General features: G+C 41.6%; 1 protein-coding gene across 1 annotated transcript in view; it reads left to right on the plus strand.

Moving 5' to 3' along the window:
• The window catches only part of RAB31 (RAB31, member RAS oncogene family), a 127897-nt gene that overhangs the window by 98307 nt on the left and 6078 nt on the right, over positions 1-23512 (plus strand). Inside the window, exon 6 of the mRNA XM_055324528.1 lies at positions 13701-13810. Coding sequence (XP_055180503.1) covers positions 13701-13810 — 110 coding nt within the window. The remainder of the gene's footprint in view (positions 1-13700; positions 13811-23512) is intronic.

Genomic DNA, 23512 nt, shown 5'->3' on the forward strand with positions numbered 1-23512 from the left:
TCTTGATGAACATAAGAGTTTGTTTAAAATTATACAAACCGAGTCACAGAACATGAGATGTTGGATCATAAAAATCCAACTTATTCCAAATACTAAAGCGCAAAAGCCAATGAACATCAAAAGCCACTGAAAGGTCTGGAAATAATATCATGGTCAGTATCAAAATGCACATGATGTTTTCTTTACGTGAGATGAGTAGAGTCTGTGCTGTGAAATGTGTGTCTTGTGCTCTGGGATGAGCGTTTCCTTGTCTATACCTCCTTCTGGTGCTGTGCAGGTGGCTGAGTCTGCATCCACTGCTGGTGTGGAAGCAGGAGGGAAGGAACTGAAGGCCCCTGGGAGAGAGCCCAGTGAGGACATCTGGAATTTTTCCCATTTTCACTCATAAAATATTCTTAACGAAGAATATATGGAACAATGATGTATATTTTAAAGAATAATGGGAATTTTTAAGAATTAAGTGAACAGCTGTGTAACTATGAGTAAGCCTTCCTCCCGAACCGTATCCTCTCCCCCTAGAAGTAACTCTGACTTTTGTGATAATCATTTCTTTGTTTTTTCTATACTTTACTACTCATGTCTGCATTTCTAAATAACAGATTTAGGTTTGCCAGTTTTTGTACCTTATTTTAAATGGACTATCACTGTATGTATTACATGATGACTTGTCTCTTGCACTTAACATGCTTGGGAGATTCATCCCAATGAATGCTGTTAGCTGGATTTTGTACATTTTCATTGGTTATACTATTTGAGTTTATGAGTGTGACACAGTTTATCCATCCTGTGGTTGAGGGATATTTGATTTATTTCTGGTGTGGTGTTACTGTGACTTTGGGTTCTTGGATATTCTTATACATCTCATAGTGCCATGTGTAAGCACTTCCTTAGATTCCAATGGGTTAGAGTTTAATTGCTGAGTCACAGAATATGTACATGCTCAGTTTTACTAGGAAATGCCAATGCTTTCCCCAGTGGAGACCAGTGGTGCGTGAGACTTCCTATTGCTCTACATCCTTCCCAGTCTTAGTGCCATAAGATATTAGGGTGTGGAGTGACATCTGAGAGTAATTTCAGTTTGCATTTCCCCAGTTACCAATAAAGTTGCCATCTTCCTACATGCTTAGTGGCCACTTAAGTGTGCTTTTAGGTGAAGAGTCTGTTCAAGTCTTTGCCACTTTTTCTGTTGGGTTATTTACCCTAATCTTATTTATTCAGAGGATTTTGAAATACATATATATTTAATGCTATCCCCTAAACATATGTATGTGTTGAAATATTTTCTTCAAATTTATCTTTTAGCTTCTTGCTCTCTATTTGGTTTTTGCATTATCAGAAGTCCTTACTTCCTATGTAATAGAATTTATTGATTTTTTTTCCTTTTTGCTTTGGGTGTTTCTGTTTTTGGCTAGGGAAAGAATCTTATTTAAGAAATCTTTCCACACCCCTGATATCATGAAGATAGTCCTATTTTGATTGTCTTTTTAAAACTTTACAGTTTGATATTCCTATCTGTCTTTATATCACTTAGAATTGATTTTTATATATGCTGCCTACGTTTTCACAGATAGCTGTCCAGTTAGTGAACTGCATTGGTTGTAAAGTCCATACATTTCCCACTCATTCATATGTCACGTGTCATGTATGAATGGGGCTCTATTCTGTTCCATTGGCCAATAGTATTGGCCATTTGTGTGCCAATACTAGCTAACTAAATTCTTACAGCTTTATTAGAAGTCTTGGTAAATGGTCTGTCATCACTTTAACCAATATTAATAGTTGGCCCCAGAGAAGATAAAATGAGAGTGTATGGTCTGGAAGTAGATATGTTGTAGTATGGTGGCAGTTAGGGCCTAAATCTACATGTAGTGATGTGTATGTGTTGTGTTTATAGAAAAGTTGAAAAGATAGTAGAGAGTTCCTATATATCCCACATCCGGTTCTCCCTGTTATTGTTTTTAAAGATGTATTTATTTATTTTAGAGGGGGGCAGAGGGGCAGAGGGAGAGGGAGAGAGAGTGCCAAGCAGACTCTGCATTGAGTATGGAGCCTGATAGGAGGCTTGATCCCATGACCCCAAGAGCTGCCTGAGCTGAAACCAAGAGTCAGATGCCCAAACTACTGTGCTACCCAGGCGCCCAATTCCCCCTCTTATTAGCATCTTATATTACACTAGGACATTTATCACAACTAAGGAGCTGATATTGATACTCCATTATTAACTAAAGTTCATACTTTACTCAGATTTCATTAGTTTTTCCCTGATGTCCTTTTATTTGGGTTCTAAGATCCCATCCAGAATATTATAATACAGTTAGTTATCATGTCTCTCTGGACTCCTCTGGATTGTGACAGTTTCTCAGACTTCCTTTTTTTCTGGTGACCTTGATCATTTTGTGGAGTCAAATATTTTGGAGAATATCTCTCAATTGGGGTTTGTCTGACGTTGTTCTCATGAGTAGACTGGGGTTATGGGTTTAGAGGAGGAAGACCACAGTGGTAAAGTGCTATATTCATTACTTACCACTTACCACTGGTGATGTTGACCTTGGTTACCCAGCTGAGCTAGTGTTTGTCAGGTTTCTGCCGTGTAAAGTTACCTTCCCCAACTCTTAGAAGGAAGTCTCATAAGCTCATACTAAAGGGAGAGGGATTATACTCCCTCCTTGAGAAAGGAATATCTACATACATTATTTGGAAATCTTCTGCAGGTGAAATTTGTCACTTCTACTCACTTAGCTGATTTTTTCAATCATTTGTTTATATCACTATGGACTCATAGGTTATAATGCAGTACTGTGTTATTTCATCTGTTGCTCAAAAGGTTCCAGCTTTGGCCACTGGGAGCTCTTTCTTTTGGCTCCTGTGTCCCTTTAACATATGCTTATCATTTTGGTTTTTGAGCACTTCCTTACTTTCTGGCACAACTAGATGTTACAGGCTCATCTTGCATATTTTAGGCTTCAGCCCTAGTATCAGCCATTTCTTCAAGGAGCTCTGGTTCCTTTTGTTGAAGAATGGTATTTAAAAAACAAGATATGGGCTGCATTGGCTTGTTGCCCATTGGTTCTAGGACCTTTAAGTGAGTAGAGCTAGGAAATGAAGGTATGCATACTCATTTGAGTGTACATACATATTTGTCAGTTGACCCTTAAACAACATGGGGGTCAGGGGTGCTGACTCCCCCATTCAACCAAAAATTGGGATATAACTTTGACTTTCCAAAAACGTTACTAATAGCCTGCTGTTAACCGAAAGCCTTATCGATAATATAAATAGGTGATTAGCACATATTTTATATGTTATATGCATTCTATACTGTATTCTTTTAATAAAGCAAGCTAGAAAAGAGAAAAGGTTATTAAGAAAATCTTAAGAAAATACATTTATATATATATATATATTTAAAGATTTTATTTATTTATTTTTGAGAGACACACAGAGAGAGACAGAGACATAGAGGGAGAAGCAGGCTCCCTGCAGGGACCCCGATGCAGGACTTGATCCTGGCACCGGGATTACGCCTGAGCCGAAGGCAGATGCTCAAATGCTGAGCCACCCAGGTGTTCCAAGAAAATACATTTATAAATACTATACTGTATTTATCCAAAAATTCGCATATAAGTGGACCCGTGCATTTCAAACTGTGTTTTTTCGAAGGTCGACTGTAATTATTTCTGTATCTGTCTGCATCTATAGTAAGATAAACATAAATTCATATTGATGCCTCTGGACTCTAATTCAGAAGCATAAAATTCATTCTGATTTTCTTTAGGGGGCAGAGGAAGGATGTTTTCTAAAGTCATCAACAGATGTATGATAGAGCAGAATGGTAAGCTTTTTTTGTTCCTGGAGATTTTCTTAGAAGATACAATAATTTTTTTTTAAGATTTTATTTTTAAATAATCTCCACACCCAATGTGGGACCTGAACTCAACCCCCAGATCGAGAGTTGTATGCTCTACTGACTGAGCCAGCCAGGCATCCTAGAGGATATAGTAATCTTTTCCCTTCATTTTATATGCTGTCCAAAGTTTCAGAGTTTCAAAATGTCACTTCTATTAAGAATTATGGCCAATTCAGCTATTTCTCTCAAGTGGCACAATATTTACTTCTATTTGTATACTGTTCACTTAGACAGTAGTCTGAAAACAGGTTCATCATCACCATCATGATTGCTAGCAGGAATTGAACTCTTACTATGTGCCACACATTATTCTAAGTAGCTCACATTATTCTTCATAATAATCCTGTAAAAGAGTCCCTCTCCTTTTCCTGCCTTGTTGATAAGGAAACAGGCACAGAGGTTAAGGTGTTTGTCTTGGGTCCTGCACCTCAGAAGGGTGTAGGGTCAAGCTTTATGACCGATAGTCTGTCCTGGAGCCAGTGTTCTTGACCATCATGCTATATCAGCATCTCATAAAAAGTGTAAACTGGATCCAATGAGGGAGAATAATTTCCAAACTACCAAGGGAAGATGGCAGCTGATCAGCTTCTGCTCAGAGGATGTGGCGCTAATGACTCTTTGCTGTGGTTTTCTCTGGTTTTCTTAGGACTAGCCTAAATTTCTGTTTGGAGAACGGGGTTTTAAGAAGCAAAGAAATGGCTGAGTCTTCCTAGAGAATCTGTGTTTTCTGCTCCATACTCATTCAGTTCAAACTCTGACATTTTCCATGAGAAACAATCCATTTAAGTCTGTGGCGAGAACCTGACACTGCTTGTTTGAACTTGACACCAGGAATTTGGCCCCAGGTGAATAGCAGTTATGGGCACACATGAATAAGTAAGCAAGGTCCCATGGGAAGAGAAATTCTTCCCAGGGTACACATGTCAAGTGCTTTAATGGTTAGCACTTATTTCATTGTAAAGTGTTATTGTCCAGTCAGGTCTTTGCTGCAAAGGTGGTAATTATTCTTCATTCTTTTAAAAATAGTTCATTTTGATTGTGTTCCACCTCATTGGGAAACCAGTTTAGTTGTCTAAAAGAACTAGCATTTTAAACATTTTAAACTTTGCTGCTTTAATTATTGTTAAGATGGTTGCTCATCTATGTGTTACACAAAGAGATTGCATATTTAGAGAAAATATGAGCCAATGTGACACAACCTACCCTTCTTATCCATTCAGTGGCTTCTTGCGGGGGGGGGGGGGGGGGCGCGGCTGACACCATTCCGTGGCACACAGCAGGCTTTGCAGGCAGCAGCCCTCCTCTGCTGGATTCTGATGGAATGTTGTGAATGATTTCCACTGCTTTTAGCAAGAATACCTTAAACATGTGGGATGGTCTTGACAAAAGAGTATTCCACCAGACGTTGAACAACCGGTCCTGCTTACTTGTGGCCTGCTTCGTTGGTCTTTTGAGCTTGACCTTGGAAGGGGTCTATGGCTGAGGGAGAAAGGAACAATACAGGGCAAAACTTTTTTTAAGATTTTATTTACTTATTGGAGATAGAGAAAGAGAACACAAGCGAGCATGAGCGGGGGAGGGGAAGAGGGAGAGGGAGAAGCAGGCTCTCTGCTAAGCAGGGACCCCCCTCCCCATGCAGGGCTCGCTCGATCCCAGGATGTGAGCTGAAGGCAAATGCTGAACTGACTGAGCCACCCAGATGCCTGCCCCAATAGGGCAAAATGTTTTTTTTTTTTTTTTTTTAGTTTATTTATGATAGAGAGAGAGAGAGAGAGAGGCAGAGACAGAAGCAGGCTCCGTGCACCGGGAGCCCTACGTGGGACTCGATCCCGGGTCTCCAGGATCGCGCCCTGGGCCAAAGGCAGGCGCCAAACCACTGCGCCACCCAGGGATCCCGGCAAAATGTTTTAAGTGAAATGTTAACTGCTTTATTCCAGGAGTTTGGCAGGATATGAAATGCTTGGTTATTGCTGTTATGGTAGTTTAGAAATACACACTCTAGATCACACCTGAAGCACCAGAAAGTTTCTTTTGGGAAGAACTCATGGGGCCACTCTTCTTTTACCTGTAAAATAGTTCCTGACACATGTATATTTGATTATATCCTAGATATAGTCATCTTAATACAGATTTCCAAACTCAGGACTTCATAGCATCAGATTATGAATTGGATAGACTGCAGAAATACTAAACTCAATATTTTACAGTCCACCCCTTCAAAGGGTTATTCTCAAGCTATAGAATGCATAATAAGCTGTTGGGAAGTGGCCCAGATGCCTATTTCTGGGGCTTGTCTAATAGACCTTCTGGTTCAGTGCGTCTGAGGTGCAAAGATCTTCATTTCTAATGAGTCCAGGATAATCCCTGGGATGGTGGTCTGTAGAACACATCTGAGAAATGAGACCCTGAAATATTCACAGGCATCCTCTGATGATATCTAGAGAAGGCTGAGTTATGATTGCTAATGACAGACTACAGTAATCTTGGATGTTTGTCCTCATTTTGTCTCTTTGTCTTTAGCATCAAGTTGTTCTTTTTTTTTTTTTTTTTCCTTTCAACTTAATGTGTTTAAGTTCTGGAAACCTCTTAGTGGATATAGTTTTTCTACATTTAACCTTCCTTGAACTCTTTGGAACATGTGGTCATCCTACCAACAGTGCATGAGCATCACTCTCTTGTGTTCTAACAGTACAGATATTAAGCTTTTTCATCTTGGCCAATCTGATATATGAATCATGTGATCCTCATGTTCATGGGAAGTTTTTGAATTGCTGACAGGATTAGGAAAACCGAGGTTGTCTACTGAATAACTATTCATCTATCTACAAATAATAACCAATTAGAAAATCAAGTTAACAGTAAAACTCTCTTTATAATAGCAATACAAATTTCAAATACCTAGAAATAAACTTTTCTAGTGTGTATGTAGTTTTTAAAATTTTGAAATATTTCAAATCCTAGAAATAAATTTAGCAAAAAAATGAGCAAGAACTCTATAGATAAAACTTACACTCTATTGCAGGATGCAGAAGATTTAAATAAATGAAAGTGTGTACTCTTTCCCTGGATAGGAAAATTCAGTATTGTAAAAATGTCAGTATAAACCATAGATTAAACCGTGAATTCACTGAGATTCCACTCAAATTACCAAAACAACATTTAAAAAGAGATTTTACAAAATGATCCTAAAACTCATCTAGAAAAATAAACAGAGGGGTGCCTGAGTGGCTCACTCAGTTGTGTGTCTGACTCTTGGCTTCAGCTCAGGGTCATGAGATTGAGCCCCGTGTTGGGTTCTGCATTCTGTAGAGTCTGCTTAGGATTCTCTGTCCTTCTCTCTTAGCCCCTCCCCCTGTTCTATCTCTCTAAAATAAACTTAAAAATCTTAGGAAAAAAAAAAGAGACAGATAAAAATAGGATTGGAGGAACTAATCCCAACAGATATTGCTATCTATTTTAATGATTCAGTAATAAAAAAATATACCATTGTCACAGAACTGCACAGAAAGTCAATGAACAGAGTAGAGAATCAAAAAACAGGGTGAAACACATAGAGAAATTTAGTATATGATAAAGATGATATTTAAGTAAATATAAAAAGGGATAATTCAGCAAATGGTTTTGGGATAATTAGCTAGTCATAGAGGAAAATGAGAAAAAATAAATTTAGAATAAATTTAGGAACAAGAATTTAAATGTAGAATAACAAAACCATAAAAGTTAGAGAAAGCAGTTAACTATTAAAAATAATCTTGGAATTAGAACGAACTGTTTAATCATGATACAAAACTCAGAAACCAGAGAGGAAAATAATCAATAAGTCGACTATATAAAAACTGCTGTGTGGCAAAGATCTAAACACAAAAGATAAGCTGAAGAAATGTGAAAATATATTACAAAGAACTAGGTTTCTTAATATACAAAGAGCACTTACAAATAAACAGGAAAAAAAATCCAAACTATCCAAACCAAAGTAGTTAGAACATGAATAAGAATGTCACAGAACAAGAAATATTTATGGCTTATGAAAAGTTGCTATCTTTGAATATAGGTTATTCAGGATTAATAATGTCAGAATGTTTTTCATGGAGAAAGGACTTCAGAATATGATACAATTTAATCTGGGGATAATTTATCAAAATTAATGTATTTAATGAGCCAGCTGATGTAGCCTGTATTCACCCATTCTTCTGTGGAACAGTGATGACTCGCCTAGGAGCCTTCCTGAGTCACATGAACCTGTGAAGCACCTTTAAGCTCTGAAGTAGTTTGAGCCTCCTGTTTACTTGTTTCCTCCATCTGCATCAATTCCTCAGTCTTTTTGGTGGCATTCTGTAAGAAAATGATGCCATGCCATCATCCTTGCTGATACAGCTTTGTGATGATTTATTAAAGAAATGCTGATATAGCACTATGTGCCAGGTATTGTTTTCAGCATTTTATAATATCAAATTTCTTAATATGTAGAATTGTTATAAAGCATTAATCCCATCTGGTAGAGTGAGGTGCATAAGACCTGCGGTGGGGGAGGCACCATGGGAGTCACCTATATCCATTGACCTGCAGGAGGAACCCACGAGGGCAACCTGGGTGGCTCAGTGGTTTAGCGCCGCCTTCAGCCCAGAGTGTGATCCTGGAGACCCGGGATCGAGTCCCATGTCGGGCTTCCTGCATGGAATCTGCTTCTCCCTCTGCCTGTGTCTCTGCCTGTGTCTCTGCCTCTCTCTCTCTCTCTCTAATAAATAAATAAAATCTTTTTTTTTTTTTAAAAAAAGGAGGAACCCACAGAACTGAACCTTCCCAGTGAACCCCTTGTGGGGACAGAGCATTACTCTGTCTTTAGCCTGCTCCTTTGATCCCCCCCTCTCAGGTATGGCTTCAGAAACTCTTTCTTGGGGTACCTGCCCTCCTCTTTCTCTGCCATCATGGAGAATTAAATAACTCTGAAATTAGAATGAGTCAGCTGCCATGTTGCCAGGTTACATCATGAAAACAAAACAAGGACCCTTGTGGGGCAGCACAGCCCATTGAAAACTGGAGCCACAAGAATGCTGTTTCCTGACCTCCCTCCCCCACAGAGAGCCTCTGAGTGCTGTAGCCTGAGCAGGTGTCTGCCTGGGTCCAAGACATGTGACAGGCTGCTGTGTGGACCCTGCTGAAGTATAAGCTGATTAACATCAGAACTGGCTCAGAAGGAGTCTCCTCTTTCACGTATTTCCACCCCTAAGCCTGACCTGTATTGCTCTCTCTCCCCATCACTTAGCTCTTGGTTCTGACCCTGACTCTGGTCTCTTCTGATGATCCCTTGAATTTAGTGTTTTCCTGGTAAGTGGACAATAGCTTCCCCCATGATCTCCAGCTTTCCCACCTTCTCTGCCCTTTGTGTCCCCCATTGGCTTTGCATCCTAACCTCTATCTTAACTACTAGGCCTGCCTGTGGCTGCTTTCCAGTGGGGGCAGGACACCAGAGAGTTAAGAAAGAAACTTTGGGTAATGCTGATATATAAGGTAGGCTGAACACCGTGGGTTCCTGAAAGAAGCTGAAGGAGCAGCGGTGGGAGGGGCAGCCGAGGGAGGAGGACTCACAGTCTACACCTCCTGGATGGTCTGCAGTAACTCTTCTGGGTGATTTCTGGGAGTCCTGAATAGGTTGGTCTAGAAAGTCAAAAACAATCTTTCCCATCAAAATTGACTAGCTATGCTTTTACTTTGGCTTGGGCAAATTAGTTTCAATCGGCCTGTTCCAGGGCCTAGCACAATGCCCAGCATATGGCAGACACTTGATATATATTTTTTTAAAAAAATGAATGAAAGCCACTAGATGCCCTAGTCTCATGTAATCATAGGTATAAATGACGAGTGGTGGCAGCCTTCCAGCTGCGTGGGACATGCAGTGGGCCTCTCCTGAAACACAGCCAGCGTTCCAGTGGTTGCTAGTTTATCTGCAAGATCCTCCAAGGAAGGAAATTTTCACCTTTTTAAGGCTCTTCTTTCAGATTGTAGCTGTACCTGTTTGTTCCAACGACAATTTGCCGACATCAACTGGGTGTCCTACCATTCAATTCAATCCTGACTGTAACTACCTGGAGTTAGCATAGATCCTACAAATTAAGGGCTCAGTCCTCCAAGACTCCCCCCCCCCGCCCCGCCCTGAGTTCAGATGCCAGATGCAAGTCTTGGGTATCCCTAAGTTAACCTCACTGCTGCCCAGCAGACTACCAGTTTGGGGGTTCCTATGTCCCCTCCACCTCAGGCTTGATAATTCAGTAGAACAGAGTTCTCTGAACTTGGGAAAGCACTAGATTTATGATTGCAGTTCTCTGCTAAAGGGTACAACTCAGGACCAGGCAAATGGAAGAAATGCATAGAGCAAGGTGTGGGTTGCTGCCATTCTAGCACCCTGACATGTGCAGCGACCCAGACCTTTCCAAGCCTTGCATTCAAGAGTTCTCACTGAGATTTCATTACTTAGTCATGATTGATTAAATCTCCAGTTCTTCCCTCCCCAGGGTTGGGGAATGGGGCTGAGAATTTCAACCGTCTCATCATGAGGTTGGATCTTCTGGCATCCAGCCCCCCTCTGCAGCTCACTAGGGCTCCTATGTATAAGAAACTCAGGTGTGGCATCATCGGGCTTTTTACAAATACCGAAAGACACAACTATCACTTAGGAAACTTGGTGGTTTCAGGAACTCTGTGCCAAGGAGCAAGGAGAAAGAGCAAATACATATTGCTTTTTATACCACAGTAGAGGAAACATATTTTGACAGATCCAAGAGTGGTTGATCCTTCTGGTCTCAGTTTGTTGTTAGCGGAATTTTCACTGGCCCTCTAGACTCAGTAAGAGCCTGTTCTTTAGGAGGATGGGATATGCCCTTCCCTTGCTTCTGCCCCTGACTCCAGTGTATTACAGTCTGAGGATCTTTAGAATCCCACATATTCTCTGTCTATAAAATCGAAAGAGTGTCCTCTGGAATGTAGGTGCCAGTTGGGTGGTTATGTTGTTGAGGCCTGATGGGAGCAAAGTGGGCAGAGCCAGAGGGTCTTAGATTAGACCCTGCCTCCACCGCTAATTCACTGTGTCATTTTGGGAAAATCATTTATTTCATGAGATCATTTCTAAACATGGAAGAAGTGTGAGGACACACTTTTCTTATCTGTCCATTTCAGGGTCCAGCGTGTAAACTGTGAGATGATTAGCCCACCCAGGGTTACTGTTATGCTCAGGATGGATATTCCGAAGTGTGTGGCAAGGGACTTTGTTCTTTCATTAATCTTGGCAAAACCTATTCTACTCCTCTTTGTCTCACAAAGGGACTGATGAGTGGTGGGCTAGAGAAGCATTTGACGGTAATCCGCTCTCACTTGAGGGGTCTCCAAAGCTTCCTTGATGGCCAGAATCGCCCCTACCCCCAGGTGGAGATTAGCAGGGCTCGGCCTGTCTTATCTGAACCACATTTGAGTAGAGATGAGCCCCACCCTCCTATGTGTGGTTTGATAAAGACTGCTGGGAAGAAATGAAAACTAGGATAACATGCCAAACTGGAGGTAGGAAAGCCCTTTCCTGGGATATTTCAGATGTAAAGTTCATTGCCACCAAAAACAAACAAAAAAACAAAAATGCAAGGTTTTTTTCCCCCTTCAATCTTTGTGAGAGGCTGGAGGCCTGTCTGATGGAAACAGGAGAGAGGGCAGGTTCAGGAGCATAGTTTTTCCCAGTGAGTCTTTGGTAAGAAAGATTATGGAAGCAGATTCCAGCTGACACAGCTCAAGAGGCTTCATTTCTCTGGCTTGGAGTCCTGGGGCAGCTGCCTCTCCTGTGGTGGAGTCTCCTTGAGTAGGGCCTTCTCCAGCTAGCACCTGAAAAGTCCTCTCATTTGAGCTGGGGTCCGTAAAGAACTTAAGTGTCAAGGACATATTTCCCCTGATAACTTTATAAACCAGATCCAGCCTTTAGGAGGTCTTTGGAGGGGCAGAGGAAAGGGAAGGAGGTGGGAGGGGGATACAGACTCTTCACCCCACTCCCAGTTTTGATTTTCTGTCTGCCTTTCTTCTTTCCCTACAGCCATCTGTCTAGTAACATTGTACTCTCCCTCACCCACCACATTAGAGGAGCTTCCAGATTCTTCTCCTCACTCCCCACTCCAGTCTATTTAGTGTACTGTTTCCTCCAGAACGTGGGCCTGACTCTGTTGCCCTCCTGTTCCTCAGTGGCCGCTGGGCATGAGGCAGGCATGGGGTGTGTCTTCCTGCCCCCCCTGCCGGGATTCCCCCTGGCTACTCTCTCCCCTCTGGGCTCCAGTCCATCTGACTTCCCTCCATTCCATTCACTTGTAAACCCACCCTTAGACCCAAGATAGTACTGGGTGCAGAATGTGGGGATGAGGATACTCCTCCGCCGTGGGGCCACCCCACACCCCTGTCATGGCCACACTCCACTGACCTTCCCAGGATCCGTTGATCAAAGTGCGTCATTTCCTGTACTTCTGTACTCTTCCTGTGCTTTTGTATGCTTCCTGTACACCTCCTAGACTTCTGTACACCACCGGTACTTCCTGTATACCTCCTGTACTTCTGCACACTTCCTGTACTCCCTGCACTCTGTACAGTTCCTGTATTTCTATATACTTCCTATACCTCTGTATACTTCTTTTTTTAAAAAAAAAAGATTTTATTTATTTATTCATGAGAGACACAGAGAGAGACAGACAGGCAGAGACATAAGCAGGCTCCATGCAGGGAGCCCGACATGGGACTCGATCCTGGGTCTCCAGGATCATGCCCTGGGCTGAAGGCGGCGCTAAACCGCTGAGCCACCCAGGGATCCCTACCTCTGTATACTTCTCATACTTATGTGCACCTTCTGTACTTCTGTACTTCCTATAATTCTGAGGTGCTTTATTACACCTTTATTATCCACGTGTTGGAGATGTTACAATGTTGTGCGTCAGAGTAACCATGGATGTTTGTCTTTGCTCTCTAGTGTAAGTTCCAGAAGGCAAGGATTACTGATTTCTTTAGCACCTACAAGAGAGACTGGCTGGTCAATAAATATTTGTTGAATAAATGACTGAACTTCTGGGGAATCAGAACTGTGTCTCCTTAATCTTTGGATCCACCACAGCATCTTCACATTAAAAATAGATCAATAAATGTATTTCTAGATTATTCATTTAAATAGAGTTCATGTCCTAAAATCTTTGCAGGAAGAGCCTTTTTTTTTTTTTTGGAAGAGCCTTTTGAAGGTGAAAGTCCAGTTGTGTCCTCTTGCATCGTAGCCACTGTAGGTATAACCATGTTCATTTCCAGACTTTCAAATCCTGTGCCATATTCTCTCTGATTTGTGAAAGACATCTATAAAAGTTCTACAAAAGCATATGTGTATGAAGGAGCATGCACACGTGCATATATGCACATACACATATAAAATTGTTAAAAACCATAATGAGTTGTTTTTATGGGAAGAAAAATCAACCCTAACTCTGAAAGCTGGAATGTATGCTGCCATCTTCATAATGAGTGTTTGTAATGTTCTGGAATTCTTTCTTTCTGTGGGACCAGGGATAGCATTTTACATATGGGGATATTATCTCCATGAATGCCAGAGACTGGGTTTTAAACTTTAAAGATTTTCACCCATACTAGTTTTCAACACTTGCAGAGTGATTGAGTTGTTATGCTTACAGGATGATAAAGGAGCTGTGTCCACATGAGCTTTTTGTTTGTTTTGCTAGGGTTCTTTATATTTTACAAATGAGCATTCATTTCTATCTGCATGTGACCTCTTTTCCAGGGAAGTTCCCTTGAAGGATGCTAAGGAATATGCTGAATCCATAGGTGCTGTTGTGGTTGAAACAAGTGCAAAAAATGCTATTAATATCGAAGAGCTCTTTCAAGGAATCAGTAAGTACCTGAGTTGCATTTTCGACTTTGTTTACACTTGTATGCTTCTGAGAGTCAAAGGCTAAAATAACAGGGCACTGCCCTAGAGCTTTCCACCCGTGTGAATCTGTCCGATGTCATGGATATCAAGCCTACAGTCCGGACCTACATCATGCCTCCCGATTCTGAATCTCCATAGTTCTGTGCTTTGACCTGTTGTTTCTATGTTATGTGAATAAAAATGAAGTAACTGTGTTGAAAAAAAGTCATTTTAATTAAAAAGTTGTGTGTTTGGTAGCATTTTGTGTTAGCACGTTGAGGGGGAGAGAAATAAAATTGGCAGTGATGAGATGTAGAAAACTAAAGTCATGCATTAAATGGGATGACTCTAGGCAAACAAAATAAAGGAGCCTTTTAGTCATTTCTTTTGCCTGGTGGTGATGAACAAAAAATGAGTCTCCATCCCACAAGACCTGAAATTGGCAGTTGGATGGACAGTCAATTTGAAAAGTTTTTTCCCATTTCTAATCAGCTAGTTAGTGGAAGGTGGTTGCTCTCATCTTCGTCTCCTGTTCTGGGTCACGTTATGATTCCCTTTCTTTATGTTGGTTCCCCGTAAGTAACTTTATCTAAGATCTATTTCCAGCTTACGGTCAGATTTTCCCTCACAATTTCTTTGGGTCCCCTCAGAGAGCTACCTGCAGTTGGCTGTCTCAGGAAGCTGTTCTGGGATGCCTCTAGAGTACAATCTGGGACTCGGCCGAAGTGTCAGCCTTTACTGAAGTGCTGGGACTCAGGGGCCTGGAGTATCCACCTTGAGAAAAGTCAAGCCCCTGAACAGTTGGCAGTTGTTCTCAAAGGTCTTATCTGGTTCCAGACAATTCCAGAAGGGAATTCCAGAAGGGAAACTGGTGGTTTGATCTCTCTTCTGCCTGAGGTCATCGTTGGCCGTGCTCTTAAAGTCAGAGGGGCCGTCACTTCCCAGAACAAATTTGATTTCCTTTTAACTGGTTTTGGTTCATTACTTTAGGCTCTGAGAACCCACAGCAGGGATTATTCTGTTTGTTTCTCTTGGCTTGATGGGGAATTCACTGGAGATGGGGGAACTCTGACCTGGGTTACTTACATAATACAGAAATGCACAGAAGGGCATTTACTTGTTCATTGGGGCCACCTCACCTTCCTTCCCATCCTCCTTCAGAGGCTTCATTTTACTGCTGTTATTTTACACTCTCAACAGAATAGTGTTATCCAAGCGCATTGACCTTCGTGGTTGAACTCTAGAGTGCTAGGCTGTAATTTTATGTTGGAAACCGTGGATCCCCAGACTCCTGTTCCTTCTTGAAAATGGGCCACTGCTGCAGTGCTCTGCGGTGAAGCAACTGCTCAGCTCTCCTCTGTTTCTGTGGAATGCTAGGTGACATCTTAGAGCGTTTGGCTTGAACTCATTCCATTAACCTCATTTTCCCTCACATCGAACTCATTCTTTTCCAGTGGCGCTCGGCTTTTCTGGCAAGTTGTGGGACTATTAAGACTTATTAAGAATAAAGGTTTTAATTAGTGAAGCTAGATATAGCTCCTGATGACTATGACATCGGCCCCTTTCCTTTGTGCAGCTCCTTATGCTCTAGAACTCTCTCCCCGGCATAAGCCCCTGGAAGGCAGGTGGTGCAGACCCCTGGAGAGTGAACGAAGCACAGTGCTCCGTATACCTGAGATTCACTTGAGGTTTCTGTATGAGCTAGGAGATTTTCTGAGGTTTACACAAATCATTATTAAAATAAAGAGTGAAATAAGAGCTGCAAAGAAGAAAATAAGCCGAAGTGGCAAGTATTGATATCTTAACTGGAAAGGTACTTCTTTGTATGGTGCAGCCAGTCTATATTTCGTCACCCATATGAAGTTTCTATGGCTCGAGGTGATGGGGAATTTGAGTAAAGAATTCCCAAGATCTTGGTGGTCTGCTTCACTTAAGAAAAAGCAGGTGGCTCAGTCGGTTAAGTGTTTGCTTTGGCTCAGGTCATGATCCCAGAGTCGCAGGATTGAGCCCTGCATCTGGCTCACTGCTCAGTAGAGAACCTGCTTCTCCCTCTGCCCCTCCCCCCACTTGTACTCTCTCTCAAATGAATAAATCTTAAAAAAAAATAAAGCAAAAGCACATGTCAAGTAAACAATTATTTGTTTATGTTTTATCATACTTGGGGTAAAATTGCCTTAGTAAAAAAGCATGCAGATACATGGCCTGCAGCAAGACCTCTAGCCATGTGTAGACTGTAAGTGCTGGTTCCTCTTGACTCCTTCAGGTGAATTTTTCAGAATGGGATGTTGTAGCTTAATTACAGGTTAACTTAAAATGCAGTACCAAGTACACCTAAATACACTGCAGCAGACATTTCGTCTATTTTCTTTTTTCCTGTTCCTACTTGTATTACATGCGCTCCTCCCTGAGCTCAAAATAGAACGGGATATTGCTGACTTGTACACTCCCCAAAGCAATGTTCCCGAGACAAACGTGCCTGGGAGAGAAGATGCAATAAAAAAGTGGTGAGAATAAAAGCCCTTTGAAAAGGTGTGCTTAAACGAAATGAATTCATACTGACTTGCAGGAAGAGACAAATGTTTCTCTTCTACATTCCCAGAGTGTTCATAAACCAGAAGGAGACAACTGTGTTTTCTAGACATGAGTTAATGTATTTACTAACTGGAAATTGTTTAGCGAAATATTACCTGTTTTCAAAGGCTGGAGCTACCTTGTCAAGGATTTAGATGTTGCTCTGTTTGGGGCCGTGGGGATTGTGCACTGTCTGTGCCCCAATAGCCTGCTGTCCTCTGAGTGGCATTCCAGCAGGTACCCTTTGCTCGATCACATTTTCAAACTGCCTTTACCCTGCTGCCTATGGCTTGATCTGCTCCATGCATTTCTCCTCAGGGTTGTTCACTTTTCTTTTTTGAGCTTTTATACCTTTCATTTGAGCATTGAAGTTTTCCTCTTTGAATTAAAAGATAAAGAATTATCCTTGGCCAAGAAAACTGTGGTACATTTGAGTGTTTCAACTGGTGTATGAAAGCACGAAGATATCCTGTTGCTGTTTACTTATCGTAGTGTTACATATCAAAACCCAGCTCTTGATGGTCTTCCCTCCAGAGCTCTGGCGTCTGCTACGTCAGCAGGCTGCGTCTTTACCTCCTCCTTCCTCCCTGCTAACCTTGACTCCTTGAAGGTCTGCTTTCTGTCTTTTTCCTTACGAAGTCTTCATCTGCCCCAACTCTCACAGGTAGTTCTCAAGATTCCTTATGGCTTCCCCATCATTCTGACATTTGAACACACTTAAATGATTAAACGAACCCATTAAATGAACTCTTTAAATGGTTCCTCCAGGTGCCTCAGATATACACCTACTGCAGGGGCTCTGTGACCAGATCTTACCCTGTCATATTCTCCGTAAGGCTAGGATGAGTAAACAGGATAGTGCTTAATTCAGATTTTTGAATTTGGGCCTTCTTCCTAGCCTCATGATGTTCTAGGAGGTAAAATTTCAGTGTGGCCACTAGATCAAGCAAAATACAGTTGCTCTTCTATGAGGACCAAAGGTTGGATGACACCAGTCCATCGGACAGGCCTGGTATCTGTTGATCCGTGTATTCAACAGACATATTCTGTACTCTTCGGTGGGTCAGGTGCCTTGCTAGACACAAGGACCCCATGGTGAACAAAACAAACTGGCTGTCGAGGCAGGAGACAGCCTGTTGGCACAGAGTCAAATGGATGTGTAATTACACATTGTAATAAATGCTTTGAAGCAAAAGAATAAGGACTGCAAGGATAGAGACAGGTGGGGACTTCAGATGGGGTGGAGGAGATCTCCCCAGGGAAATGATTTTAAGCTGGACCTGGAAAGTGGACAGAGGCCAGCTGGGCAAAGAGCTCGGAGGAGCTGTCAAACCAAGTGAGTTTCTGAGGCAAGAGATGGTATGCTGCTTTTAGGAGAAAGGAGGCCTGGTCTGCCAGTGGGGAGCATGGAGACTGAGCCAGGTCCTTGCTGGCCTTGTACTGGGAAGGAGGGAGTAATATTCTGAATGCACCTGGAAGCTCTGAAAGTGTTCTAAGCGGAGGTGTAGCATATCCAGTCTACACTGACTGAAAGATCACCCTGGGGGAATTTATAGAAAGAGAAATGTTGGACATGGCTCCCCAGGCAGGGTGCTGTTACAGTCATGCAGGATTGGGGAGGCTGGGATAGGCTGTTCCTGGGATAGGAACTTGGATGCAAAATTCAGAAATCTTTTGGAAGTAGAACCAACCACAGGAGAAACAGGCCGTGGGCATGGGACGGAGGGAGAGAGTGGTACGGTCCGATCCGATCTGTTCTTCCTGGGCCCCCTCTCCCGGAATGAGGAAGACTGGCACAAGAGCAGGCTCTCTGGGGATTGCGTCTGCTGTGAGCCTGTCAAACTGGGTTCTGGAGTGTGAGAAACACGGGTTTTGGTTTGTGGATTTTAATTATTCAACTCAAATGCTGTTGTTTTTTTTTTTTTAAACTCTCCCTAAGGGCAAAGAGAGGTGGAGCTGCAGGCTCCCCCAGAAAAATGTCCCTTTTCGGGTGGGATCTCCGCCAGACAGCTGTGCTTTTGTTCCAATTAATTTGAATGCTGACTGTGGAGGAGAGAACACAGGCTCTCTTCTGAAAACTCACATCTGGAGACACTGTAGACGTTAAACTAGGTTTTTTGTTAGTAGTTTGAGAACAAGGTGAGAAATATTTTTTCAAGTGTATATAATTAGAGGTACAAGTGTATTGGTTTGGAAAAAATTAGAATAGGGTGCTCATACGACAAGCAGAAAGTTAAGATATGTAGGCAGTGATGAGGTCTTATTTTATAATCATTCTTTGCACAGTGTTAGCTTTTTTAAGTGCCCTGGATTTTTTAAATTCTCTAGTAGTTTTTGTTTGGAGCAGGCTCAAAATCAAAACAAAGCATTTGCAAATCCTATAGTAGTGTAGCCGGCTGTCAAATGAAAGTGAATTTAGCTATGAAGGGACAGTAAAGGACAAAGACAAAACCTGTCTACTTTCTTACACCAAAAAAACGTTAATTTAGGGAGTGCAATGATAGAGGATGTCTGTGAAACAGTGTAGTTTTCAGAATAGGGAGAAGTGGGATAGCAAATGCCCGAAACATGTGTCTCTTTTATCCCAGGGATTCCAAAACAGAAATAGATCAGGTGTGCAAAATGTAGCAGGAATGTTTAACACACAGCACATTCTCATTCTGTCCCATTGTCACAACTGCTTAAATGTTTACACTCATCAGTGCACCACTTATGCTGTGAAATAGGCACAGTTATCATCCCTATTTTACATACGAGGAGACTGAGGCATGAAGGGGTTTGTAACTTGCTCCAGGTCGCAGAACTAGTAAGTAAGCAGCCTACATTAGAAGGCTGCCAGGGGGCTCTGGAAAATCTAGTCTATCTCACTGCCCATGGCCTATGGCAGTTTATGGTAACATTATTCATAATGGTAAAAAACAGGAAATGACTTAATGGTCCAAAAGTTGGGAAATGGTTTTTTTAAAAAGCCATGCTGTCACTAATATAAACGAGTGATTAAAAATGAAGATGTAAATCGGTATTTCCAGTTATGAAAAGGTAAATTCTTGACACTGAAACAGAAGTTACAGACCGGTTTGTATAATATCCTGATTTCATAAAATATGAACCATATATAATGGTAAATAGTATATTCTTCTGGGCAAAGATTGGAAGGATACATGCACTTAAAATATTAACTGGTTGTTTTATGGTTGTAAGCTTCCAGGGAACTAAAAAACAAAAAGAAAAGTAGGCTTTATTTTGGAAAATAAAAAAAAAAAACATACGCTCGTAAAACGAATAACCTAATGAACCAGCATGCACTCATAACCAAACAGATTTCATCTCTACCCCATACTCCCCCTCGCCATCCACCTGAATTATTTCGAAGGGAGTTCCAGACATCATTTCATCCATAAATAGGTTCAGAATGTAACCTTTTTTTACATAACAACAATTTCATTATTACATTAGTAATCATAATGCTGTTATCATATTAGTATCACCAAATATTCAGTGTTCAAATTTCCAAATAGCTCATATTTGTCCTAAATGGTTCCTCTGTTTGCATTTTACAATTTGCTTGAATCAGGATGCAAATAAATTACACACACAGGGATTAGTCGATATGTCTTTTAAGCCTCTCTTAATCAAGAGATTCCCTTTCCCATCTTTCTCCTTTTTTTCCCCCTCATGTAATTTCTTTATGCAAGAAATGAGATCACTTGCCCTCTGTAGTCTAACACAGTATGGATTTTGCTGGGTTCCTGGGTTGCTTAGTAGTATTGCACTGAACGAGTAAAACTGTGTTAATCCATCCACCCAACATTTGGGGTGTTTCCAGTTTTGGGCGATTAGAAGTAGGGTTGCTGTGAACATTCACATACAAGTCTTTGTGTGAATAAATACCTAGGTGTGGGATGGCTGGCTTATCTGCCAGGTAATGTTTAACCTTTTAAGGAACTGCAAACAGTTTTCCAAAGTGTTTTTAGCCTTTTACATTGCTATCACAAATGTGGGAGAGCTCCAGTTGCTCCACATCCTCATCAGTACTTGGTTTGGCCAGTTGATAAAATTTCAGTCATTCTGATGGGAGTATATTGTTATCTCCTTATAGTTCTTTTTTTTTTCCCTCCTTATAGTTCTAATGTCCATCTTCCCAGTGACTCATAGTGTTTCCTCTTTTATGTGCTTATTTGCAATCCTTGAGTCTCTTTGGTGAAATGTTGGTTCAAATTTTGCCTGTTTTGTATTGAGTTGTTTGTTTTCTTATTGTCAGGCTTAAAGATTATTTTTATATATTCTGGATGCATTTTTTTTATCAGATATTTGTTTTTTCAAGTATTTTCTCTCAGGCTGTGGCTCGCCCTTTCATTTTCTTGACAATGTCTTTGGAAGAGCAGAAATTATTAATTCTGATGAAGTCGGGTTTGTTAGATTTTTACCTTGTGGCTGGTGGTTTTTTGTATGTATGTCTTACAATTTTTAAATGTTAAAATAAAAAAAATAAGGGGACATATCCATTCAATGGAATACTATTCAAGTGAAAGAAGCCAATTAAGTGAAAGAAGCCAATCAGGAAAGGCTACATTGTACTGTATGATCCAAACCATGTGACATTCTGGAAAAAGCAAACCTATAGGGACAGTGGAAAGATCCGTGGGTCACCAGAGGCTCTTCGGGGAAAGGAGGGAGGGATATATGGGGGAGCACAGAGAATTTTTAGGGCATTGAAACTATTCTGTCTGGTGTTTAATGGAGGATGCCTAACATTACATATTTGTCAAAACCCATAGGATATACAACACCAAGAATGAGCCCTAATATAAACTATGGACTTTCTTTTAGAATAATCAATGATGGCTCATCTTTTGTAATAAATATTCCACAGTTGTGCTAGTCGTTAAAACAGGGAAAGGTGGGGATGAGGGTATTAGGAGCTCTCTGTATTTTGCTCAGCTTTTTCTGTAAAGCTAAAACTGCTCCAGGAAGAAAGAAAGAAAAAGAAAGAAAGAAAAAAAGAAAGAAAGAAAGAAAGAAAGAAAGAGAGAGAAAGGAAGGAAGGAAGAAAGTCTATTCATTTAAAAAGAAAAAGGAAAGGAAAAGATGCTCTTGAATGGTAAGGAAGTCTGATGATTGAGTCACTGAAGCCCCCCCCATATTGAAGACCTCTGACATTCTGGGCTCACAGCCAGTGTGGCCTCTCCCTTCTTCCCTCTCTGTGGATGTTGCCATTCCTTCAGCAATCTAGACATTTCTCCTTGCTTTTCTGTATCCCTCTCTTTCCTTTATCTATCTCTCTGCCAGATGTCTTCCCACAGTCCTTCCCATCTTTGTTTTCTGCTTCTCTTAGTGGCACCCAGATCAAGGCTCCCCTTTAAAAAAAAAAAGATTTTATTTATTTATTTGAGAGAGAGAAAACGTGTATGTGCTGGAGAAAGCACAAGCAGGGGGAGGGATAGAGGGAGAGGGAGAAGCAGACTCCCCGCTGAGCAGGGAGCCCGATGCGGAACTCGACCTCAGGACCGCAGGATCATGACCGGAGTAGAAGGCAGATGCTTAACGACTGAGCCCCCCAGGCACCCCTAGATCAAGGCTCTCCTCATCCCGGACCTGTACTTCCTGCAAGCCTCCTGGCGCCATTCACTCTGTCTCCTAAGCCGTTCTGGTCCCAAATGGAATGTTAGCCCATTTCTGAGATCTAGACTCTAAGGTTCCAGGTCATCTAATAATTCCAGGATTATCTTCTTTACAGCAGCAAAAGGACAGTTCAGAGAATGCCTCAAGTGGCATGCCTCACCTCCGGCCCTGCTCCCATTCTGTATTCTAAGGGCAGTGGTCCATGATGGTGAGCCTTAAAGGCTATTATCAGGGGTAAATACTGCCAAGTCCTACTGGTCGATTTACTAATTAGGATGATTCAGAAAATCAGGATGGAGAAATGGAAGTTGCACAGCAACTACCAGCACCTCTAACGCCCAACAGAAGATAGCCGAGCCGAGTAAATCCTGAGCTGCAGTGGGAGGGGAGAAGAACATGAACAGCAGGACCATCAGGAAGCCTCCAGGCTCCACAGGGAATGGCCCGCCCTCCAGAAAAGGAATGAGAACAGCTGCAACCAAGCATGCTCTTTTATTTTTGTTGTGTGTGAAGGCATTACAGCCCCCAGTCCAGAGCCGAGATCAGATTTATAGGCTTAGAATTTGTTTTTCACATATTGCATTCCTGAGGAATCCTTTATAAAACCTGCTTCTTCTCTAGGCTGTCAGCTTTTAGGAAAACTGAATTTCGAAATAAAGTCCTTTACCTCTTTCCGAGCAGAATCTTACACAATCCCAACCTTATTAAAATAAACACCCTGGTGTAGGCTTTCTACTCAAGGATGACTTGTGATGAGGATTGTGTACTCAAAGGATGTTTTGTAAGAGTAGAAGCCTGCAGAGAATGATGCTCAAAGCCTGTTCAGATGTTTCTGTGTGTGTATGTGTAGATATATATTTGTCCTATCCTATGCCTGTGTAATTAATACTGATTCCATTGTGTGATCTCCTTGGTACAAAACGCCTTGGCCATTTTCCAGAACCATTCTTTTGTCTAAGTACATTGAAGCTTTCGGTAAGTTCCAGATAACTCAGATTACAGGACTGGAGCTTGTGTATTTGCACAGTGCTGCTGGCTTCCTTCTGGGCTTGAGGTGTTTGCCTCATTGTTAGGGTCCACCTTCCTCGACCTCTGCCTTAAAGTGGAAGCATTTCCGTTCTTCTCACTTTGAAGCGGGGATCCTAGGTTGTGTTTTGTGGAAGAGTAGGATGGGTCCCAACCCTAGTACCTGAACCCTTGTCCCCAAGCAGACTCCACTTGAGACACACCCAGGACCCCTTAATTATCGTTAGTTCCTTCCGTATTGGTGCCACAGATCCACCTGCAGAGCACCTTCCAGTTGCTTTCTCACAGTCTTTTTTTATCGATGAGGAGAGGCAGTCTTGGAGATATTAAAGAGTTCACTTAACCTCCACACTGACTCTCAGATCTCAGAACCCTTTTACCAGGTGAGAAGAACAACGTTTAAGGAATCTACTGTAACTCTGTCTCTGAGAAATAATTTGTTCAAATAAGTGAGATTTTGACCA

Source organism: Nyctereutes procyonoides, unplaced genomic scaffold, assembly GCF_905146905.1.
Source record: "Nyctereutes procyonoides isolate TBG_1078 unplaced genomic scaffold, NYPRO_anot_genome, whole genome shotgun sequence".
In the NCBI taxonomy this organism is placed as follows: Eukaryota; Metazoa; Chordata; class Mammalia; order Carnivora; family Canidae; genus Nyctereutes; species Nyctereutes procyonoides.